At 40.4% G+C, this 25,370-nt stretch overlaps 1 protein-coding gene across 2 annotated transcripts; it reads right to left on the reverse strand.

Moving 5' to 3' along the window:
- Positions 1-929: 929 nt before the first annotated feature.
- Positions 930-19,428, reverse strand: MLN (motilin). 2 transcript variants are annotated; one of them, XM_081949237.1, is made up of 5 exons: positions 19,386-19,428; positions 7,438-7,561; positions 6,603-6,689; positions 1,863-2,072; positions 930-1,067 (listed from the first exon to the last, which is right to left on the reverse strand). In XM_081949237.1, exons 2-4 carry the CDS (start codon positions 7,552-7,554, stop codon positions 1,911-1,913), a joined length of 366 nt encoding a protein of 121 aa, XP_081805363.1. In that variant the 5' UTR covers positions 7,555-7,561; positions 19,386-19,428; the 3' UTR covers positions 930-1,067; positions 1,863-1,910. The 2 variants fall into 2 exon arrangements, with proteins under 2 accessions (XP_081805363.1, XP_081805362.1); XM_081949236.1 differs by lacking the exon at positions 930-1,067 and having other exon boundaries at positions 1,786-2,072.
- Between the last annotated feature and the right edge of the window lie 5,942 nt (positions 19,429-25,370).

Below are 25,370 nucleotides of genomic sequence, written 5' to 3' on the forward strand. Positions count from 1 at the left end.
TTCTCTCTAGTCTCCCAAGAGGACTACCTTTCACTGCTATTCCATCTCTTTCCTCTCCTAGTTCCTCATTTGTTGGCTGAAGCTGGAAAAAGAAAAAGTCTGTTTTACAGATTCATGGGAATCTAGTATATGCAACCGGAATGCTGTTGGTGATATGCTTTGGGGCAGGGCATGTTCATAAAAAAAATAATGTGTGGGGTTTTTTATTAGTTATGTGAAAGTTTCATAAATTAGGGATTTTGAGGATGCATTGTCTAGTGAAAGAAAAAATGACTGATTCTTCTGTTTCAAATGTTCTATGTTGTAGCATAAATAAATAATTTTATACATACAAAAATACATACATTTTATATATTGTAGTATAGTCAACTGGGCATGTGTTAAGAGAAGGGTAGAATAGAAAATGTATAGTTCAAATAAATAGCAATGGAAAATAATTGTTGATGGCTGTATTATTGCAAAAAATTAATCAACAGGGATTGTATGAGTAGAGGGTAACAGAAGATCAGAAATGTTATTTAATTTGGGAAATTTCAGAATTATATGTAACACACCATATTGTTGGGTATTATCTATCAGATTAATTGATTTCATTGTCCTAGAAGTACAAGGCTATGAGATGACTGCTTAGAAATACAACCCATTGAATTATTGTAAAGTGGTCTGATTCAGTTATGATGAATTAAATATATGCATAAACAAGAATGCATGGGAATGCACCTGAATTAATATGGGTTTACAAGAGTGATGTGTTGAGTAAAAGTTATCTAGAAAAGAAATATAAAACTTTCTTTTGTATCCTTGGGTGCCTTTTTAATTTTGTCTGACTATAGACTGAGCAAAATAATCATATATTGAAGCTTCACATTTTATTAGTTTGCGTACACATTGTTATTTTGCAGTACAGTGCTTTACAATAGCATTTCCAGTAAATTGACTCTTGTATATTTGCATAAAATCTTCCAGTCTTCTAATTCTTAGAATATCAGTTAGCTACAGAGATGAAACAGCCAAAAGCCATTATTGTGAATTAATTCTGTGAAGACATCAGCTTGACTCATCGTGATCTATCAGTTAAAAAAGCAAAACAAAAAAGTACATGAAATCAGTGACATTATGATAGGAATCTTATGTGTATGATGGGCTGTAATTTTCCTTCTTTAGACTATTTTGCATACATTTTTAATTAAGAAACCATCATTATAGTTTAGAAGATCTTGCTCTGGCTATGGATCTGCTTAGAACACTTTGCTACAGCACACTGTAGAGACTTTTGATATAATTGTCCATCTAGTATTTCCTGATTCCTGGTTTTATACAATTTCATACCATTTGGATTCTAGTATACTGGCTTTTTAAATGATCATGTTTATGCCAAAGTACAGGAACTGAAAGATAATCATATTTTATTGTTATTTCCTCATCAAATGTATACACAATCTATAGCAACCTGCAAGCTTAGAGTTCATTTAACTTCTAAATTTGGTAACAATTTCAGTGAGAAAATGCAATATCTACTCTGAACCAGAAGATACCAAGTCATAATGCATTGTAATCACAGGTTTTAAATTTTCTTATAACTTTAGTGAAAGTTGCCTAAAATTACCTAGAAATGCAGTACAGAAGATAAAAACCGGCAGTACAATGTCTTTCATCAGACATATGATTTCTAACAGCTGAAAATCTTCCAAAGCACAGGGGCTTTCTGTTACTGATACAGATCTACACAGTTTCTACTTTTTATGCTTATACAACAATATATTTTCTAGGGGTGTACAGTAAGAAACAGTAAGTAAGTAAGTACAGTAGGGAAGTGGAGATATTTATTTCTTAAAAAGAAAAACACAGAACCTACATAGTACCTTATAAAATGTGACACAAGGCAAAAGGTATTTCTGAAATCTCAGGACTTAAGATAACTTCCAAGGAAAGAGAAATGCCAATTTTAAGATTTCTGTAGTGCCATTCTTAGTATCTGACAACACCTCTGTCAGGAGCTCCTTCAAGACATCTTGGTATTTTTCCAGCTGCTTGGAATTCAGATGTATTCCAATTTCCACTGGAGCAATCACCTATGAAGGAGAAGTTGGTTAACATGTAAGGCAAGCCAACATTTTAACCACTCATGTATACTAGATAGAATTCCCATAAATGGGAATTTATTATTGATGAATATTATTGGTAAAGAGGTTTCTCAATTTAGATTTTAGCTTGATGATGTTATCTGTGAATAGGGTTAAGCTGCTTTTCTCAAAGAGTGATTGTGAAACTCAGCTTCAGTATTTATTGTTCTTACAGGTTTTGATAGTTTATCCCTTTTTGAAGCCCTTGAGGCCGTAGTCCGTAGTCACAATGAGGTATGCATATCAATGACTGTTGAACTATTGGACTGTGATTGATTCAAACATCTGGAATAGCAAGAACATTAGATTTCATACACAAGAATATGGCGTTCCTCAAGTGGCATGGAAAAATCTCTCCTGAAAACAAAAACTCCCAATGTTCAGAGAATAGAATGCAAATAAAACAAACATATTTGCTCCTGTTGCTTTCTTTAATGGTTTTTGAACATTTTTAATAAGTAACACAGAAGGATTAAAGAGAATCATGAGAGATGCAATAATTTTGGGGTGGATTGGGACATTTTAAAGGGCTCTTGTGATTTGTATGCAGTCTTTTGAGAGAGAGAGACAAGATTAATTTTCATAATTGCATAATTGCACCCTTTGGATGTTATCTGCTGGGACTTGCTAACAGTGAACGGTAGATAGTATCGTCATTTTCAGAATAGTGTTGCTGGTGTTGCACAGATGAAACGGGAAGGAAGAAATAATGGACATAAATTTGGCCTTTGAAATGAAGGCATCGGAATTACCTTTTCAACATTGTTACAAATGTTCTATATCTTCCTTCATAGTGCTGGAAATGGTGTGATATATGTAAATGTAATAGTCTAGTGGCACAAAAATGTAGAGTAAATTCAAGGTGCATCACTTTTTCATCTAAAGCAAATATACAAAAAATAGTACAAGATGCACAAGTTGTCAGCTGAAGGCAATAGTTACAGGTTATCAGCATATTGCTGGTGGAAGAGAAGAATTGGTATGCCAAGCTTAAATTCAAATTGCACTTCCTTTTCCCTGTTCTGATTGTAAGAGAGCAAGGATACATTAATCTGAAGTGATATGGTTTGATCAGTGATGTGTATACCTTGATATGCCTATGTAACATCTTTATTCAAGAGTTGTAGTCAGGGGTGGCCTGCTGGGGGTTCGCAGGGTTTTGGGAGAACCTCTAGCTAAGATTCTGTTCAGTTCGGAGAACCCCCAACTCCCACTCCTGGCTGGCCCAGCCCAGCCCGCCCCTCCCAGGAATTTCCATGTGGCCTGTTTTGGATACAGGTAAATGCAGGGCTTGCACGGAGGCTCGTGGATGGCCAAAAATGGGACTACTGGAAGTTCGGGAATGCTGGAAATAGGCCCTTTTCTGGTCTCAAGAGGGCCTCCAGAGCCTGGGGAGGCTGTTTTTGCCCTCCCGGAAGCTTGAGGAAAACCTCCGGAGCCCAGGGAGGGCAAAAATGCCGGCCGTGGTGCAGGAGGCTGACTAGACCACGCCCACCCAGCAACTGGGCAGAGAACCCCATGGTAAAATTTTTGAAGCCTAGCCCTGGCTATTAGTTGATTTCTGGGTGCAATCCAGGGTATTGGTTTTCCCTTCATGGTTCAGGGCCTGGATATCTGTGGACCTCCTTCTCTCAGTAATGTCTGCATGCCCAATAAGATTAAGAGGGCCAGTCCCTTTTCTCATGAATAATAATCTGCGGGGATCTTGAAAGCATTCCTTTCTTCTTGTGGCTGCTGCACTTTGAAATAGCTTGCCTACTAACATCAAAATGGCCCCTTTTTCCTGGCATGCAAAATGTTCATTAAACCTGGTTACTTATCAGGGCATAGGGATTGGAATTCTACGACTACTTGGGAGAGAAATATAGTTTCTGTTTCTAATTTTGAATGCAGTACTTTTGGAGTTTACATCTACCTCCTTTCATTTGTCTTCAGATTTCAATTCCCCCCACCCCCCCGAAAAAAAAGATTGTTAACTGATAGAGGAAAGTCAGAAAGCAACAGTCTAAGGCAAATTAGCTATTTAAGAATAATCAAGTAAATGATCCAGTACAGACAAATGAAATTAAAGGAAAGTGGAAAGTCAGTATGGAAACCCTTTATAAACAGGATAAGAGTGTGATGGAAACAGTAAAAGACAGAATCTATTCCTGTGCCTGCTGCATTAGAAACCGAAGCACATGAGGCAGTAGATCTCCTGTCAAATAGGAAAACAATTGCTATAGATGAATTAGCAACTTGGCTGTTTAAAGCTCAGTATGGAACAGGACCGTGTGGCCTAAAGATTGTGAAAGAATGATGTACATACCCACACTGAATAATGGAGATACAATAGAATGTGCAAATTAGCAAGCCATTGCACTAATTTGTCTCGCAAGCAATGTTTTGCTTAAGATTGTACAAATAATCAGAGAGGAAGAGATAAACCCCACATAAACAAGCAGATTTTAGAAAAGGCAGAGGACATGAGGAAATTATTATTCATAAGATGGGTACTGGAGAAAGCAAGGGAATTTAATTGGTTTTACCTTGGCTTTTTTGAATAGAGTGAAGCATTGTTTTCAACAGCTCACGATACACTGCAGAATAAGGAATGGCTAAGGGGTGTGCCAGAACACATATTGATATATGAAAAATATATAGCATGAACTAGAAACTATTGTAAAAACTTGAGTTTGAAGACAGAATGTTTCACAGTAATGAAGGGAATAAGGCAAGAATGTATATATAGCAAATATGTTATAAAATGTACAACTGAACAAGACAACTGGCATTGAAATCAAAAGTCGTGTGAAATATTTGAAATGACTTCTCTTAATTGAAAATGTGTGTGTGTGTGTGTGTGTGTGTGCCTGTGCATGAGTGCATGGGCACACACAGGTGCACCTTTAAGTAAGCATTGACTCCTGGCAACTGTCTGGACAAGTCCATGCATTTTTCTTGGCCAGATTTCAGAAGTGATTTGCCATTGCCATCTTCCTAGGGCTTAGTGAATGTGACTGATACTAGGTCACAACAGCTGGCTTCATGCCTAAGGTGGGACAAAAACACACCAAACTGCCATTCTAGTTGACAGTAGAGAAATTTGACAGAGTTTAAGCTGAAAAGAAAAAATGGAAATATTCTGGTTTGATATTAAATATTAAGAGGACAATAGTAAAGTCAACCAACATTTGGTGCATCACAGTTGACAGTGAAGGTAGCAGTGTCAATGATAGTAGGGTTGACAATATAGAGGCAAGGGCTATTTGCTATAAATTCATATATTTTATATAAGATATGCAAGTCACAGACAACTGAGCAGGTGAAAGAGATGCAGTATTTATATCCAGTCATACTGGATTAAATTCCCTTAATTCTTTAGCACTCTGACTCCAGAAAGAGAAGATTTTGGGTTTTTTGGTATTCATTCACTGTTCTCTTGTTCTTTCAAGATGGGTGGATGTTCATATCTCTCCATTTCTGCTATCCTGTCTAGATAGTTTTTTTCAAGTTAGGCTGGAATTTTCCTGTCATTAAGGTTATGTGTCCGGTAAATAGTTTTCTTAGGCTGAAGAATAGTTAAAACAGAAACTTAGACAAGAATATGAAGGATGAAGATGTCCCCATGGCTACAAGACCAGAATGGTTGGTATTATGATTTTTCTAGTCATGATTTGGAAGATAAACATCTTCAAATGATGACTTTGGAGACAATAAAATAAACAACAAATGTAACAAACATTATTCCTGGCCGGATAAAGACTAGCTGCTCCTCTAAGATCAGCAAGTCTCATACTTGGAACATAGGATTCCAGAGATGATGGACTAGAAGAAAACTACAATGGTTAGTAAGACAGAAGATAGAAACAGTGGATAGGCAGGTCCAAAGAATATCCCTGGAAGATCAAAGGATTGTTCAAGATGGGGGTATTTGTCCATATTGTTGCCAGATTATTAACTGGATAATTCAGTATTACATATAAACGAACAAGTGGACTTTCTCCCCTTCTTTCTGATTAATGGGGGAAGTAGACTTTTCTGTCCCTGATTACTTGAACTCATCAATGATAACATCTGAGTCAAATGAACTGAACTTCATGTGAGCTCAAAAGAAAAGAAATGAACATTCATATTTGACTAGTGATTTATGATAATCTTTCTTTCAATCAACTCAAGTATATCTCATTTTGAAGACTAGAATGGTATATAATAATAATAATAGTATTTGTACTGCAAGGAAACTTTTATCAGCTAAAGTGTTTTTGGAAACCTACAGGATATCAAGTTGTGCAAAAAAGAATAAAGCAGATTTTGCCTGCAAATGTCTCAGTCTAAGAATATTGAAATAAATTTGGCTTGCATTAGGTTTCTCTGCATGTCCCCAGATACACTGTATGTAAGCCCCCAGATACACTTTCTGATATTTCAGAAAAACTGTCTTGCTATATATACAGTATATCTACCTGCTTAATTGTCATAATCCAAAGAATAGTGTACCTTGATAACTTGCCCTTCATCTTCTGCGAATTCAACAAAATCTCTTGTGTCAAGTGATTTCTTCTGGGCTTGATTTTTTTCTTTCTCCTGGAGATGTATGGAAAGACACAATAATCAAGTAGGCCAGCTTTTCCCTTGTTTTCATTATGACACTTTAGTACATATATCATACATGATTTAAAAATATATCATAATAGGCATTTCCTGAGAAAGTAAATTAAGCTTTGCTCAGAGAATTTAGACAGTTGGTCTGCTCAATTTTCCAGCAATTTTTTCTTAAATAAATTCTTATTATCTTGTCTCCTTTGAATTAATTTGGTAATGCACATGGGTTCATTTGGATGGTGTGACAGCTGCCTCAGAGACTGAACCCAACAATGCCAAGAGCCGAATAATCATAACTATTTAAGAAATAGACAATTGTTCTACTTCAGTGAAATTTGAAGGCAGGAAGCAAATCTAAATTATTAACCTCAAAGCCAAATTCTGATTCTATATTCTAGCTGGTTTCCAATGTTTAGAAAATAAAAATAGTAAAATATTGCTAGAGGAGGACAAAATAATGCAGTAAAATGTTGAACAGATGAGATTAGAAGAAGCAGAAGGAAATCCAACCACTAGAATATAAGTAGATATCCTACTCCAAGTCAGACATTAGTCCATTTAGCTCAGTATTGGCTAAACTGACTAGATATTAACCTTTGGCGTTCTGGATAGAAAAAGGACGGTCTTATTGTTCAGATCTTCTCAGAGATCCCTGGAACTGGATTTAAAGCTCAGCCACATTCAGCTACATATAGTTTCTGGTCATTGACTCATTTCTCAAGAGGCTCACCTGCATTCTTCTTAAATCTTCACGACTATAGAAGGCAAGATACCCTTCACTCTCTTTAGCCAACATGGCTGTTATGTAGAGGAGCAGAAGACTAGTTATCACCTTCTTTGGAACCATCCTGAAGCTTTAAAAAAATAATTTAAAGCATGTTAATAATAATGAGAAAAATGACACATCACAAAAGATAATGATCTTTCTTTGACTTCTGAGTCCATATTTGCCTAATATTTTCAACTGTGGCTGGATATTAGCTAGAAATTATTGTCTTAGTTAAAGTTAAGCAATTGTTTCTTGTTCCTGGCTGGAAAAAACCTTCCACAAATGTGATAACTATGAAATATACTTCTATGGCTTCAGTGCACTGTTTCACTGGGGTTATTTTATAAAAAACCCAAAACTTTTCTTTAGGCCTTTGGAATCTGCAATTTACAAGTCAATTGGCACATCTTTCTAAAGTAAGTTTTTTCTGTGCTCTGGATAGTGGCAGGGGCAAAAGAAGAAGGAGGAGCTTCCGGCGATGGCGGTCGCCTGTTTGAGCTCCTAGTTCACCGTGGAGCGCCCGATAGGGGTAGGAGGTTGCCGCCAGCCCCCATGGCAACGGGGAGCTGAGACTTGGATAGCCCGACCACCCTGGCATGTTTGGGGCTTATTTTAGTCCACCAGGGGTGGTCGGAGAAGCTTGGAGGCAAACAAGAGCGGAGCGGAGCGGAGCGGAGCTGAGCAGCCGAGAAAGGAAGCTGTGAGGCAATGGCGGCGGCGGCGGCAGCGCGGCGGCGACGGCGGAAGCGCGGCGCGAAATTTGAAAGTGGAAAGGGGAAAAGGCAAGACAGCACCAGGAAAGGCAAGCCAGCGGCACCAGAGAGGATGGGGAGACAATGGAACCTCTGGAGCCGCCCTACAACGCTAAAAAACACCAGAGGACATCGAGTGGTGAGCAGAATGGGGAGGCAACAGGGAGCGGCACTGGGAGATGGCTGCGGTATTGGGTGTGTGGAAAGAACCGCAGCCAGGGACTCCCAGGGACTCCCCCATAACAGCTGGCCATATCCTGGCTGCCCCCATGCTCCTAGGAACTTGCTCTGGTGTCTTGAGAATCCTGATAATTTTGGAAGCTTTTCCCAAATTGCTGCAAATGTTAAGAGAACTGAGAACTGAGACGCCGGATGGGGGGGTCAAGGTGAGGATGTTGGGGAACCAGTAGAAAGAAGAAGACCTAAATAATGATTGGGGATGACCTGGAACCTTAGAGGTCACTGAAGACCCGTGTTAGGGCCATGGATGAGCCCAACTGACTGCCCAGACTAAGACCAAAAACAGCTGGGCTTAGAAGGCCACCCCTCATTTACTAAGGAACCCTCATCTGTACTACATTTATTTTCAATCCACCTTGGACTGTCACCTCATTTTATGATATCTCCACCTGCTTCACCTTCACGTCCCGGAAATATTTGGAACATTTTCCCCTCCAGCTCCCCAGTAACATCTCAGCCTCCGGCTATTAACTATTAATTTTTACCATCTGCACCCTTACCCAATTGGGTTTTAATACTTCATCAATTTACTCAAGGCTAGACCTGCTCCGCCTGCGGGAGGCCCCGCTCTCGCAGGTATGGCCCTTGGCTCTCTCAAGGGCCTGCCTTGATGACGGGTTTGTGAACCCCGAGAGGTGGAAGAAACGGAGGCTGAGGGGCTTTTTATCCAAAAGTTTTTTATTGTTATTAAGGGGTTCCAGGGAGGGGGGGTGTGATAACCAGGCCGGGAGAGGCGCCAGTGCCAGTGCTGGACGGACAGGTGAGTCCGGGAAGGAAGTGAGCGGAGCGGGGGGGGAGAGGGAACAAGAGATTCCAATAGAGGGTTGTTTGATTACAACGGTCGCGGGGAGGGGGGGATGCGAGGACAAGAGAAGATCTCAAGGTCGGTTGGGAGACCGTGGTTGTTGGCTATGCCCGGTCGTCTGTACCAACCCCCGCAACCTAGGTGGCCAGGAACTACAGAGCCCGGGCCTACGGCTGATGCTTTGCAATGCAAGGTCCGTAACCAACAAGGCCCCCCTCATTAATGAGTTGATCTCTGAGGGGGAGCTAGACCTTGCAGGGATAACGGAAACCTGGTTGGGCCACGAGGGTGGTTTACCCCTCGTGGAAATGTGCCCACCAGGTTTCCGTGCATTCCATCAGCCTCGGGCCCTGGGTAAGGGTGGTGGGGTGGCGGTAGTTATACGGGAAGGTCTAGAGCCGAGGGAGTTCACTGTTCCTCAGATATCCGGGTGTGAGTCCCTTGGTGTGAAATGGGGCCCACGGAGGCAGTTGGGTTTGCTGATTGTATACTTGGCTCCTCGCTATACATCAGCAGCCCTGCCCGAGCTCCTCGAGCTGATCTCGGAGACGGCGGTTGAGATCCCCAGGCTTATGGTCATGGGAGATTTCAACCTGCCGTCGACGGGAGCAGCATCTGAGGTAGCTCGGGAGTTCATGGCTTCCATGACAGCCATGGGCCTGACCCAGTTAATTCAGGGCCCCACACACGAAGGAGGCCACACATTGGACCTTGTCTTTGTATCTGAGCAGTGGACGAGTGATCTGGGTAGAGGGGATTTTACTGTTACACCCCTGTCATGGTCAGATCACTCATGTCTCCGGCTTAACTTCCCTGGCGCTACCCCCCACCGCGAGGAGGCGGGACCAGACGGTCCACGCTGGTACCGCCCCAAGCGCCTGATGGAGCCGGATAGGTTCCAGACGGAGCTTGGGCCATTACCTGTAGCCCTGACCCGCGCTCGGTCGGAGGACCTAGCGGCCGCCTGGAATAGGGCGGCGGCTGGGGCCTTGGACCGGATTGCGCCTTTGCGACCTCTCCTGCGGCAGCGACTCACCCGGGCTCCTTGGTATACCGAGGAGCTGAGGGTGATGAAGCGTCACAGGAGACGTCTAGAGAGCAGGTGGAGGTCCTCACGCTCCGAATCTGATCGAACACAGGTAAGATCCTACTTGCGGACCTACCTGGTGGCATTAAGGGCGGCCAAACGTAGATATTGTGCCACCCTTATTGCGTCCGCGGATAACCGCCCTGCTGCCCTGTTTAGGGTGACCCGCTCCCTCTTGTCACAGGGGACGCAGGGGGCACCTTTACAGGGCAGAGCAGAGGAATTTGGGGAATATCTGCAGGACAAAGTCGCTCAGATCCGGAGCGGATGGGCCCCACTCAGTGGACCAGACGAGCCGCCAACAGCGAGTCTTGTGAGACCATCCTGGGAGGAGTTTGATTCTGTTGCCCCCGAGGATTTAGATAGGTTGCGTGGACGGCTGCGACCCACCACATGTTTAATGGACCCGTGTCCCTCCTGGTTGGTACTGGCATCTTGGGAGGTGACACGAGGCTGGCTTCTGGGCCTGGTGAATGCCTCATTGGGTGAGGGATCCTTACCAACCGCCTTGAAAGAGGCGGTGGTGAGGCCCTTACTTAAGAGGCCCTCACTCGACCCAATGGAGCTAGCTAACTATCGTCCAGTCTCCAACCTTCCGTTTCTAGCGAAGGTTGTTGAGAATGTGGTGGCCCAGCAGTTTCCACGACACCTTGACGAATCCGAGTATCTAGACTCACGCCAGTCCGGCTTCCGACCTGGGCACAGCACAGAGACAGCCTTGGTCGCGTTGGTTGATGATCTCTGGAGGGCCAGAGATAGAGGTTGCTCCTCTATCCTGGTCCTATTAGACCTCTCGGCGGCTTTTGATACCATCGACCATGGTATCCTATTGCGCCGGTTGGAGGGGATGGGAGTCGGAGGTACCGTTTTGCGGTGGTTCGGCTCCTACCTCTCCGACCGGAGGCAATGTGTGTTGACAGGGGGACAGAGGTCGACCCCGAGGCCACTCACTTGTGGGGTGCCACAGGGGTCGGTCCTCTCGCCTCTCCTGTTCAACACATATGTAAAGCCGCTGGGTGAGATCATCCGTGGTTTTGGGGTTGAGTATCACCTCTACGCTGATGATACTCAGCTGTATATTTCAACTCCAAACCACCCCAACGAGGCTGTCGAAGTAATGTCCCGGTGTTTGGAGGCCGTCGGGGTCTGGATGGAGGACAACAGACTTAAACTCAACCCCTCCAAGACTGAGTGGCTGTGGCTACCGGCACCTCGATTCAGCCAGCTGATTCCATCGCTGGCCATAGGGGGCGAGCAGTTGCCCCCTGTGGAACGGGCGCGCAATTTGGGCGTCCTCCTTGATGCCCGGCTGTCAATGGATGACCATGTGGCGGCCGTGGCAAGGGGGGCGTTCCACCAGGTTCGCCTGGTGCGCCAATTGCGCCCCCTACTGGACCGGGATGCCCTACGCACGGTCACTCATGCGCTGGTGACGTCCCGCCTGGATTACTGCAACGCTCTCTACATGGGGCTGCCCTTGGGACGCGCCCGGAGACTGCAGTTAGTTCAGAATGCAGCCGCGCGGGCTGTGATGGGGAGTACGAGGTACTCCCACGTAACACCTCTCCTGCGCGAGCTGCATTGGCTACCTGTGGTTTTCCGGGTGCGTTTCAAGGTGCTGATTACCATCTTTAAAGCGCTCCATGGCACGGGACCTAGTTACTTGCGGGATCGCATCCTCCCACATACATCCCTGCGGCCAATACGCTCACACAGGGAGGGACTTCTCCTGGTGCCATCCACTGGACAATGCCGGCGGGCGACACCGAGGAGTAGGGCCTTCTCTGTGATGGGCCCAACCCTCTGGAATGACCTCCCCCCCGACATTAGAACCACTTCTGACCTCCGCTCCTTCCGGCAAAAACTGAAGACCCACCTGTTCCGATTAGCAGGCCTGGCATAATTCAACTGTCCCTCCTGGCAAACGCACTATATCTGGTTATTTTAGGGGTTTTTTAATTCACTGTATTTGTTTTTAGGGGTTTGAACTTATTTTAATCTGCTTTGTACAGTTCTTTTAATGACATTCTTACCTCCTCCATGTCAACTGTCAATTGTACATACTTAATTTTATTGTATCTGATATATTTTGTATGAACTGTACACCGCCCCGAGTCCCTTTCGGGAGAGGGGGCGGTCTAGAAGCATTAAATTAAATTAAATTAAAATTAAATTTAATCATACATTTGAGTGGGGAAAAAGAGGTTTCGGTGACTTCATCCAACATGCTAAGCCCAAAGCCATGTTTTATCAGCTAAAATGGCTGATAAACACAACCTTTCTTATACAAAAGCAAAACAGTCACTTTAAGACTTGACATGCAATATGTGTACAGGTCAAAACTAGATGCTAGTTCCCAGTTATGAGATCAGTGTAGGATTATCTGTGTGTATATATAGCTTGCAGTCACATCAGCTCTTTCTTTTAGAATTCTAATTGTAGAGTCCCCGATTTATTGCAGCACATTAAAAAAAAAGAGTTTTAACTATTTCCCCACTGTTTTACAAAAGGAGGAAAATCTTCTCTTGTACTTTGGCCTAAATCATTCTCTTTTTCCTAAAAATAAATAAGATAAAATAAAAACCGTATGACTGCAAACCATGCTCTTAACAAAGCCTGTCATTAAGATCTTATTTATAGCTTTTATTGGAGTTAAATACAATGTAGGATGCATCCTGAAATTGTGATGTTTTTGGTTTTTATTTGCATTATTAGAATTTATGATAAAGCCTTCTTTGCTAATAAAGGAAAATATTTGTAGTTCAGGGATGACATGTGGGGTCAACCCTGAGCAATCCTTGCCCTTGCTTTCTGAGCAAGAAAAAAGGCAAGCTCAGACAGCACCAAGAACCCCTCATGCCTTGTTTGGTTCAAGTTTAGCACAGTGCTTCATTCCAACTATTGTTTTTTACAGTGACATGCGGTGAGGTTTATGGCTGGTGAGGCTGGTGATGTCATCAGGAAGGTGGGGAATGGGACCACGTGTGCTGGAGGCTGATGCTGCCTCAGCCTCCAGCACACGTGATCCCATTCCCCGCCTTCCTGAGTGCGCTCTGCCGGCTCGCGCTCTGCGATCCCCAACAGCAGCTGCTTTTCAGTGCTTTTCTGTGCGTCTGGTGTTTAGGACATCCGGCTATCTACCTAAACGCCAGACGCACAGAAAAGCACTGAAAAGCACTTCACCTCCAAGCCACTTCGTCTTGATGACGTCGCTGACGTCGCTGCTGGGCGCGGCCGGACGGAGGTAACCAGAGTGGCGCCGAGGGGTCCGGGTGGACGAAAGAGCGAGCAGCCTGATCCTTGGTCGCTCGTCCGCCGGACTGCCTCGGCGCCACTCTGGCTACCTCCGTCCGTCCGCGCATGGCAGCTGTGGCGACGTCATCAAGCCCCTGCCACTTCTGGATGTCTATTGCAGTCGTGAGGAGCGCGCAAAGTACAGCGGAGGCAGGAAGGTTATTGGCGCTTCCAAGAACCCTCCTGCCTCCGCCGGTTGCCCAGCTGGCACCGCCCCATGTGCGCTCCTCCTCCTCCCTCCTCTTCCTCTTATATATATGAAACTCCCTCGTGGATATTATTATTATATATTATTATTTCATGATGAGAGGTGAGGCTCTGCCTCTCCTGACCGCACGTCCCTGGTTTTTTTATAAACCATGTTTGCTTGCTGTACTGTTAACCCAGCCAAGAATGGGCTCTTTTCAGTACACCATGGTTAAACATGGCTTAGCATATGCAAACTAAATCTGTATCTCTTGTTTAGAATGGTCTGTTCAACCAGTGAACTCTAGATATTTATGGACTTCCATTTCTATTATTCCCAGTGAACATGACCATTTCAGAACTTAATCTGTATTAACATTTATTTGAACAATGCAATTAGTATTTTGATGACGCATGCATAATGACTGAACTTTCACTAACCAATCTTCAGAGGCAACAACGTCTGCCAATAGATTTAGGTGCTACTTTAGACTCAGGAGTTCAGTTCTTCCCAGTCACTATCATTCATGTACATAAAGTATTTGTATTATGTATGTATGCATATGCATCTACATGTGAATGTCTCTTTTACAACCACTTTCTCTAGTCTGGCACTGTCAAAATGTGCGGACTACTAGTCCAGGTTGGCTGGCAACTCTGAAAGTTTTAATCACAATATGTTTGCTTTTCAGTATAGATTAGGAATTTAAAAAAAAGATGAACCAGAGTTATTTATAAGGACACTTTTTCATGTTCTTCCCGCATTGGTATTTGTAGTCCAGGGGGTAAGATGTTAAGTGCCAACTATTTTGAGTATCAAATGAATAAAAAGACAAAATGTAAATACATTAAACAAATTGCATTTTCAATTGTAAATAGTTCAACACATAAATTATGATTTTGATAAATTCTTATTTAAACTCAATAATACAAAATCTCCTTTTTAGACTTGTTAATCACCCTACTGATATGCAATTGTATCCCTTTCAGATGTATTTAGAAAACATTCTTCTCAGAACTGAAAACAAAGTGAAAAGCTCCAAGAAATATTTTCTCTAAACCAGTAATTTTTCTAAATTGCTGAGGGACATCTGTGTTTTCCTCGTACCTCAGTCATATTCCAATAATTTTATAAGTAATTATTGAGAATTTACCTTAAAATTGAGCCGTTCAACAACTAAAGTGCACTTTCAAAAACACCCAATTGTTTCTTACATCTGTTCATTCTTGAAAGATGACTAGAGGGAACCAGGTAGCTCTTTATGGAAGGCAGCCTATCTTCTAATTAAGGAGCACCTGATAGTGTGATTAGCTTAAGCAGAAGGCTACTTCTAGGTCCTCACATCATTCTACATTTTTTTGGGTTGCTTAACAAAACAGAGTGAGTTAGGTCACATTTACTATTAAGCTATAGTCCATGCTTTACAAACTGTAGTCTTTGAGTTAACATAACTCGTTATTCCAGAATCAAACAAATCATATAAAAGTTTAGTGCGATATATAATTCCACCATGGCATAATTCACATGTAATTCTAAGATTGTGATCATCCTTAGACTTACCTGTGAACTTCATCATGCTCCAGCCTTCAATTTTCCAATTCCCTGTTCATTTTTGGGTCCAGGCAAATGGTTGGTTATTATATCCAAATCAGCAAACTGTTATTTGGCTGACATATTAGACCAATTTACATTATGGTCCAATGTGTTGTGTGAACCTGGTTTATATTTTATGTTTGTCCTCCATACCAGAATAGGAACTTATTTCAAGCAAAGTTCATGCCTGGCTTGGTGGGCAATCAAGCCTAATTTCTCACAATCCAAAGACACAATGTAGAGTGTGCCAAACCTGAAAATCAGGGTATTGGAAAACTCAAGGAGATGAGAAAGGAAGAAGTGGAAATTATCCCTAGTATATATAAATTGATCCATGCCTGTAGTTGGGACAAGTGATTAGAGGCTCTGTTTTCTTCTCTAATACTAGATTATTCGTTGATGAAATAAAGACTGAGGGATCTTGCAAACCCACTGGACTGCTACTAAGAAATAACCACATTTATAGCTGAGTTTCAAGGCATTTGAAACTGTCACTCAGCATTGCTAAAATGAAATATTTATTGTAGTTTTAAAGCTGTATTTCAGAATATTTAGGTATTTAAATGGAGAACTTTGTAGCATGGATTAGTCTTTCATTTTTCTTATAATTCATCCCCTGAATTATAGTTTTTGTAAGAAAAGAGAATTTTGTTTTGTTGTTATTATATTTTCAAGTCTCTTCTTCCTTCCATACATTTTGACAGAGGGATGAAATCAGACAGCTGTAGTGAGAAGAAATTTAAAAATGCATTTGGTCCATTTACATTAGTGTGCTTAATTCCTTAATACACCTTGATAAGTTATACTGCCAAGAACATAGTTTATCACTCCCACTCTATAAGAACCTCAGTTTAAAGGACCGTTGTAAACTACTTTCAACATGACTGGACAACAATACTGCATTGCAAGGAACGATTATGTAAACTATTTTTAGCAATTGTTTTAATTATTAAATGCTCTTTCATGAATAAACTTAATGAAGTGTGGTCAAAATACTTAGAAGCTTTAATCCTGAGAGTTAATTAATTTTTTAAAAAGTGCTTTCACCATTATATGGATACTGCTCTTGGGTCAGATTTAATTCCAATCAAGCCTTCATGTACTAATAATGCTGTGCAGTTTCTGAAACTAATATTCTTAGTACTTAAGTTATGGTAGAAGAAAAGGAATTAAATATATCATGTACACAGTATTTTTACTATACACACACACACACACACACATAAAATTGGATGTGGACTTACAGTGCATTTAAAATCCACACTATGTATTGCATCCAAGCATCTTTCCCCCCACTTTCAAAGACCAAGGTTATTTCTGTTGAGGTAAGGCAAGAAACTATGTTTAATTTATTGTGGTGATTTTACTTAAGAGCATATATTGGACCTGAATAATTAGATACTGGACTCCTGTACTTACTCTCTTGTTCACTTTAATTGATTGAACCACACAAATATCAAAGGACTGGAATTTAGCCATTATGGTGGCCATCTATAAAAAATGTAGTTGAGAATTACCTGCAGCTATTGGCCCGTCAGCTTTTAAAGCATACAGTAATAAATAAGATATAGCCTAAATATCTGTGAAATAAATTGGCTGATTTATCTTTTCAGAAACACTTGATAATTCAAAACTATTTTTAACTCAACATTAATAGTTTTTGTTACTATTCTGCAGCATATTTATCTGTTCCTAGTTCTCATGGACACTGTTTTCACTGTGTGTCGCAAACTAGAAAATATCAAATTTTACTTATTATCAGTTATATAGGGCACACCCATCTATTATGATTCTGGGCAGTATATGAAATAAACAGTTAAAATACAATAAAGACACCCCACTTCTCAAATGTCCAGAAAGGACCAACAATCATTTAGAAAAACAAGAAGATTATACAAGGAATTCTGTCTCCCACTCTGACCCACAGCCTGCAAATAGGACTTCATGGATCAGAGTGTAAGCAAAAGCTTTTCCCTTCTTTGTGGTAAAAGAATAAAACTATAATGTAATAAAATATAAAACAAAATAAACACCATTTCACGAGCAGCTGTTACATGTCTGAAAATGGATGGTAGTGCCCAAAGCATCAGAGTGAATTTCTGGATATTGCTTTGAGCCAAATGTACCATAAAGCTCGGTGAACCAGAATCATGGCTTCTGGTTTACCATGATTGAAAAGGGGATACTCATAATTAAATAATACAACCTTCTTCCTGCTTTGAACAGTGATGCCTATCTTTGCATGAATACATTATTGCATTTGTGATCTCATCAGGGTTCAAAATCAGTTTACCTCTTTTGCTTGTTCTGGATTTTCCTTGCAATTTCTTTGCTAGGGCAGGAAAAGCCTTCCAGTTTCCTTTAGTCTGATTGGTTACGTTTTATTTATTTCATTTTATTTATTTTATTTATTTGTTTTGTGAAGTGTGTATAAGATAATAGATATAAGTATATACAAGATTAAGAATACATGAAATGGATACAAATAAATGGGGTTGTTAGGACAGGTATGGTAGGCATATTGGCAGACCTCTTAGGAATGGGGCGAGGTCATCAATAGACAGTCTAAGGTTATTTATTTATTTTATTTAGTTAGTTTTTCAAACATGTACGAGATAACAGGTATAAGTACAAACATGGACATGAGCACATGAAATGAATACAAATAAATGGGGACAGTAGGACAGGGACGGTAGGCATGCTGGTGCGTGCCCCCTTATAGACCTCTTAGGAATGGTATGAGGTGCTCTGTAGACAGTTTAAGGTTGACACTATGGGGATATAAGGAAGTAACAACGGAGTCAGGTAGAGCGTTCCAGGCATTGACCACTCTATTGCTGAAGTTGTATTTTCTGCAATTGAGTTTGGAGAGGTTTACCTTTAGTTTTGTATCTATTGTTTTCCCTTGTATTATTGGGGTTGAAGCTGAAGTAGACATTGACAGGTAAGATGTTGTAGCAGACAATTTTGTGTACTATGCTTAGGTCAGACCGTAGGCGGCCCTGAATGCCCCTTCATTGCTTGGCTACCTGGACCCAACTTCTCTACATTAACATTCCAATTATACCTTCCAAGCAAACAGTGTGTTTCCTGTTTGTAAATCAGCAATACTTACAAAACAAAAGAGTTTAAATTGTTATATTGGGAGCCGGATCCACTTTCATTACTCTCTTTTCTGATCGTTTAGGACAGAAAGAGTGGGAAAACAATACAAAGAGACACAGAGGCTCAGGAAAAAATCTTTCTGTCTTGTTTCACAATTGCTTTTGCCTCTATAATTTGGTCAGCCTAGAGAGACCCAACAAGGTGTTGTATTTGCCACTCATATTTTTTGCTTTTTATTTGCCTTTTAAATATTCATAGGTTTCATGTTTGGTGAAATATCCAACTGGCTGATATATCTCCAAAGAATAGTTGGTGCAGTTGTGTTTTCTTGATCCCACCCTGATCCAGAGCAAATTTTTTCCCATCTGTTATATGTAATGGAAGTAACTGAAGAGCTTTCTTTCCTTAGTGAGCAGTAGGCACATACAGTAATAGAGAAGAGCTTCCAACTCACCCAGGGCTATAGCAGGAGGTTACAGCTCCCAAGCCAGCTATTTGTTAAACAAAATTAAGCTACAGTATAAGAGAAACAGACTGCATGGCAAATATCATTCCTCCTTTGGCTTTGAGTCATATCAACTATTTAGAGATTTTTGAGAATCAAGTACTGATTAATATGGCATTAGATTTTATAAATTTACTTTTGTCAGATATATATACAAGATTTGTATAACTTATATGAACAAATGTGGTTTAACTTATATCTATGATACTTTTAGCATACTGTTTAAATTTTGCCCTACAAATGTCACAAAACGTTCATATAAAGAGAAATAGAAGACTAGCAAACACAATTGTTTTACTGAAAGGCTTTCTAGCATAGAAACAAATGTATAGAATGCTTACCTAATGAAAGTCTTGTCTTCTTTTTTGCAGATGTTTGTCTTAACTGAGGTTCTCTCCTATCTCTTCTCTGCAATCACACAGCTTTTTTATAATCCCTCTCAGCACCTCATGACATCAACAACTGCTCTTGTTGGCACCCAGAGCCCTTAAGGAATCTGGGGTGATTGGATACACAGGAATATAAAACTGGCCTGTTTAGCTGGGTTTGGTAAAATATCTGAGTTTCCAATTCACATTGATTGCTGCCAGTGGAAATTCTGAGCTGTGTTTTCATTGCTTTTATCTTCCTCCGTCTAGATAACATAATCAATTTATCTTTGTAACTGCAGGCCACAAAGCATGCCCAACAACATTAGAATTTAAACATCTTGATGTATGTCACAAACCTCTTCCATGAATATTATCATTAATACTTTTAATTTTATGTTAGCTGGTTGCATGGTTAAGGAGTTAACTTGACTTCCAGACTACTGTATATGTCAGGTTTCTCTCTCTTAAATTATACAGAATCCCCTGAAGATAGCACAGCTTTCTTTTAAAGCAGGCACTTAAATGTTTATCAATTTTCATGCACTGTAGAAAATTATAGCTTTTAGTGTATCCAAGCATTTATTCAAGTTTTTGGTATTATAAATAAGGTGTCACACTGTAATTATGTGAACAATAGGATTCTACAAGTCAAATATTTACTGCTGTAATAAATGATGTCCTAGATTATTGCCCAAAATAGAATATGCCATATAGACATATTTAATTCTGTATATCACTAGGAATATACTTATGTTGCCCAAGTATGTACTTAATTTATTCTTGACTATTTCTGTTCGATATGCTATACCTATATAGGTATGATAAGTGTGTGTAAAAGGCTAGCTATAGTTCTTCAAATTATTATTTATAATCTATATTCATAATTTTAAGACCGAATCTAGAAGTTTTAGTATCTGATTTATTTGTTTCATTACTATAGGCATGTATAAGCAGTCCTGATTTTTTTCTAAGCATGAAGGAAAAATGCTTCCTTTAAATAGCTGTAGACATTATGGAAAGCTAGTGTAACCTTTCTAATTTACCACTAAAAATGGAGGAGGCTGCATTTTGCATTTTGAATCTGGAAAATAACCAGCACTAATATTATACATACAGACACTATTCCCTGCTGGGAATAGTCTCTGTATGTATAGGATTACTTCAGTGATGGGTTGCCAATATTTTTACTACTGGTTCGGGTGTGCTCCCGCACATGCGTGACACTTCTGCGCATGCACAAAAGCTTCTGGGCATGTGCAGAAGCATCCAGGCGGGTAGGCGGAGCCTCCCACCACTGCTACTACCGGTTCGCCCGATCCGGGTCAAACCGGGAGCAACCCACCTCTGGATTACTTACCTGAAAGTCCGAGAGAGAGAGAGAGAGCATTAGGATTAAAGGGAGAAAAAAATACTGAGAAATATATATTTAAAATAATAGGTGAACTTTACATTAGAAATGGCCCTTTGAAACTCTCCAAATTCTCTACTCTGTTTATGGGCTGGGAAATTGGGGTATCTTTCTTGAGAACTGCTAAATCAGTTTTCAGCCTGTGGCTCAAATGGTAGTGGAATATAAGACAGGTGAGTATGGTAAAAACTGTTCGCTTCTTCTGTGATGGCTGTCAATGGCCCAGATCAAAGAGCTCCAACAGTGGAATTTTACCCAGGTTTTATGATCAGTTTCCACCTATCTTCCTAGTCAATAATGTGATGTTTGACATAAAACGCTCTCTAAAAATGTATTGGTAGCTAAGGCACTCCCCAGAGCCTTTTGCATTTATTGTGGTTTATTGCAAATCTTATAAAGTAGCCACAGCTGTAAACTTCCAAGAAGGGCCAAATAGCTTTGCTCCTAAGAAGTTTGTATCTTCCTCTGACAAATTTGTGACACCAGTTTTCATTTTAATTGAGTTTTAATTTTTTACAGCTATGATGGATGTGGTTGTGAGACAGCAGATGGTGTTGGGAACAGCAAATTAATTATCAGGAAAGGTCATTCTTTGAAAGCACAAAATCTTTCACATCTACCCCCTCCCTTTTCTGCCCGAGAAATGTGTCTGAAATGTGTCTGCCATTCATATCAGGGGCAGTTTTTAAAATAAGGAGAAAATAGTAGATCAATCATGTTTGTAACTATTTGTGTCGGAGAACAAATTCACTATGTAGATGCTGTTTCCATAGCATGTAATTTTGGGGCAAAATGAGCACTTTTGTTACCTGATGTAATCTACTGAGGAACCAGTCATTACAGTAACACAATAGTTATTTGTAGCATGAAAGAAAGAAAAAAATCATAGCTTGCAAAAGTTGCTAAGAAGCCAGAATTAAATTTAATGGAACAAATTTTTTTTGTGTCAATGTGATTCTTAGTATCTCCTCTTGATGTCGTTAGTAACAAATGTTTTTGGTAGTTTCTAAACCATGCATAATGTTCAGCTAGCTATTGAGATCATCTTTGCAGGTTCTCTGTGCCTTATTGACATCGCGATAGTTGGAATAAGACACTTTTCAGTGTCTGCATCCTGGTTTATGAAAACGTGGATGGGCACAATAGCTGTGTGGTCTTCCTTTTCTGTTCCCCTGGACAGAATGATCAGCTTGAAGAACTTAGCTTGCATTACAGGTAGTCCTTAATTTATGACCTTTGACCAAGTTGAAGTTATGATGGTGCTGCAAAAAGGGACTTATGACTGGTCCTTGCACTGACAACTGCCACCACATCTCCACAGACACATGGTCAAAATTTTGGCACTTAGCAGCTAGCCTATATTTATGATGATTGCAGCATTTTGGGGTCATGTGATCACAGTTTGCAAGCTAAGCCTTCTAACAAGCAAGGTTAATGCAGGAAGCCAGATTCACTTAATGGCCGTGATGATTTGCTTAAATGACCTCAGAAAAACAGGTTGTAAAATTGAATGCAACTCATTTAATTCCCACCTCACTTAATGACAGGTCCCAGTCCCAATTGTTGTCATAAATTGACAGTTAGTTGTAATTCTTTATTACATTTAAAACATAAACCTCTAGCTCAGTGTTAGTATACAAATCATGGAAGCATCCCATGGCTTCATAAATCACAAATAGTTCATGCATTTATGCAAGTGCAAGTGTTTAATATGCAACAAGTGGTACCGAAAACCACTGCATCAAATTAAATACAATGTTGTATTATATTGGGGCTGGCTGGGTGAGCAGCAAAAGTAAGTCAGAAAAATCCTGAGACATTGTTAGGAAATGAAGGTAGTGGAGATACTTTTCCTTGAACAACACACAACACACAGTTTAAAATGTCTGAAAGAAAGGGAAAGAAATCCTGCTGCCAAGCAATCTTCATGGAAGGAGCGCTGGGAGAACATCAAAAGTAGAGGGGTCAGGGATCAACAGGTTTGGCATCTGAGAATGAAATGGGGGGTATGTTTATATGTGGATACATGTGGATGGATGGAAGATAAATTTGCAGGAAAAAGAAGAATTTAGGATGCAAGAAAATGATGTGACTTTGTGTGATTGATCCCGAGATAGAAATAATGTAGCTTAATTAGCTATATGGTGATCCTGAATGAAAAAGAGGACAGGGAATGACACCTCTCCCATCTTACGAGGAACATCTAGCTTTAAACAGATGGTTGGGAAACAAACTGATCTCTTCTGAAAAGCAGACACATTCTAATCCAAGCAACATTTGCAGACGGTGTCAGCGAATGCATAGATACATTCTGGACAACAGCACATACCGCTTTATCTGTGGCTGTTCAGCTTTGCTAATGAAGAAAAGTGCCCTTGGCAACTTTTAATACATTTTTCTTAATATTAGATTTTGTCCCCTTGCGTACATAAATATTTGAAATTCAGTGGGTTTTAACATAGGCCCATTTACATTATAAATATTTTAAATGTGCAGCCTTTAACTTGTGTTTCTATTCTTCCCTACAGACTGCTTGCATTTCTCCCAATTTCTGTGCAAATGTAATTCATGTTCATTCATTGGAACATAGCAGGGATGGGAGACACAATCAATAGTAAGATTTAACTCCTGCTGGGTTTGGACCACAATGCTATCTACTTGTTTTTTTTCCTCTTTTTTTGAGAAGGAAAGCAACATTAGAATAACAACACTCGGAGGGGGTATTGTTTTCTTGCTGCACTGTGTTATTTCTTCTGCTTCTTTGCTTCCAACTTCATCCCAGGACTATTGTCCAATCCTTATCTGGGAATATTATCACTTATTTCAACAAAAGCCAATTCAGTTTCAAGCTGAGCCTCCTGTGACAAACAATATAGTCTTGATATCATTCCTCCCCTCTCTCCAATAAAACAGCTTAATGATCTTGCTAAAGTAGATGCCCTCTCCTGTACCATGAAGCAGACATAAGGCCTGTTCAAATGCAAGCTATTTTTGCAAGTCAATAATCTCATCCCAGCCTAGTGCATCTCTTTTGTGCTTTTACTAAGCAAATCTTCTTCGATGAGAGATTCATTACAATCATGTTCACAGGAGATGACAATAGCAGCCATTTACCTTTCTGGAAGCAACTAGAGACACTTTATGACTGAGGTGGCATACAAGTTGATAATAAGCAAACAAGCATTTTATTGGAATGGAGATATACCTTCAACTCGCTACTGATGGCTCAACCCTATGAAACGTGGATCCTCTCTGAGTGAATCAGGCCCTTCATTTTTATTGGTGTTCCTAGGTTGTATTTCTTCGTCAATATGTTAAGAATTAGTATATATCTATTAGTGCAGTGCCCCCCAACCTTTTGGGCCCCAAGGACCAGTTCCATGGAGAGAGATTTTTTCCACAGACTGGAGGGGGCATGATTTTGCATGCTGCCTGCATCCCGCAGATCGGGCTTTGCTTGTTTGTGCAGCCTGGCTACTGTCATGCCGTATGGACTGGGCATTGGGGACCCTCGTATTAGTGGACCACACTGAGACTTTTTGCTCAATAGTGACATTTACCAGGCTAACTTGCTTCTCATTTACTTTCTCTCTTCACCTTATCTTAAAGGAATATATCAAGCTGACAATAATAGTATAAAATACTGCAGAGAGTGAAGGAACCTTACTATATCTATGTAAATTACAGATACATTCAAATCAGCAAGACAGTGATGCAGGATATCTGAGAGACATTGACAAAGATTGAAACATTAGCTCTCTAAAAGTTAAAAAAACCCCTAGTATTTCTGACAATGCTTCTTTACTCTCACAAATGTCCTATCCTATAGAAGCCAACTGATGCTTTGTCTTGGTTTTGAAGTCCTAGATGAAATGTTCCTTGTCTTGTTAAAGAAAATTAGCTGCCAGTATGATAAGTCTAACATGGGGGAAAAAGCTGCTCATATTTTTGTAAAATTACTGGGGATTTTTGAATAACATCAATGTATTTTTTTTTCTTAATACTTTCAATATACAGATGCTGGTTTTGTTTCCCAAATCTTCATGCAGTTAAATCTTATTATTTATTTGTGACTCGTGAATGATATTTATTGGTGTTTGATCAATTTTCAACTTTGACATACAAGTGACTTTAAATACCATCATTCTCCAGATGGCACAGACCTTCCATAGGGCAATCATAACACAACTTTTCAGACTGGTACTCAGTTTTGTAACAGGTAATTCTCTAGGGAGTAGTTTGATTGTTCAGCTTAAAGACAACACATTTACAGAACATTTAATAGGGAGTATCCAAGTCTAGTGGGATAAACTAGAAAAATAAGCTGATACCACTGGTCCCAGATTTTGATCCAATCTTCTTAGAGCAGCTTCTAAGCCTGTGGAGAGCAATGACAGTGTTAGCTTAACTTCTGTTTGTCTATTGTGCTTGGAAGAAATTTTGGCCATTTACACTCCTGTTATTTCCAGTGTAGCTGGTCATATTGGACTAGGACAAGAAGGCTAGTGGAAAGGATAGGTTTCTCCACCATTGTTGGCAAAATATTG

This window comes from Natrix helvetica, assembly GCF_964273705.1.
Source record: "Natrix helvetica genome assembly, chromosome: 3".
NCBI lineage: Eukaryota > Metazoa > Chordata > Lepidosauria > Squamata > Natricidae > Natrix > Natrix helvetica.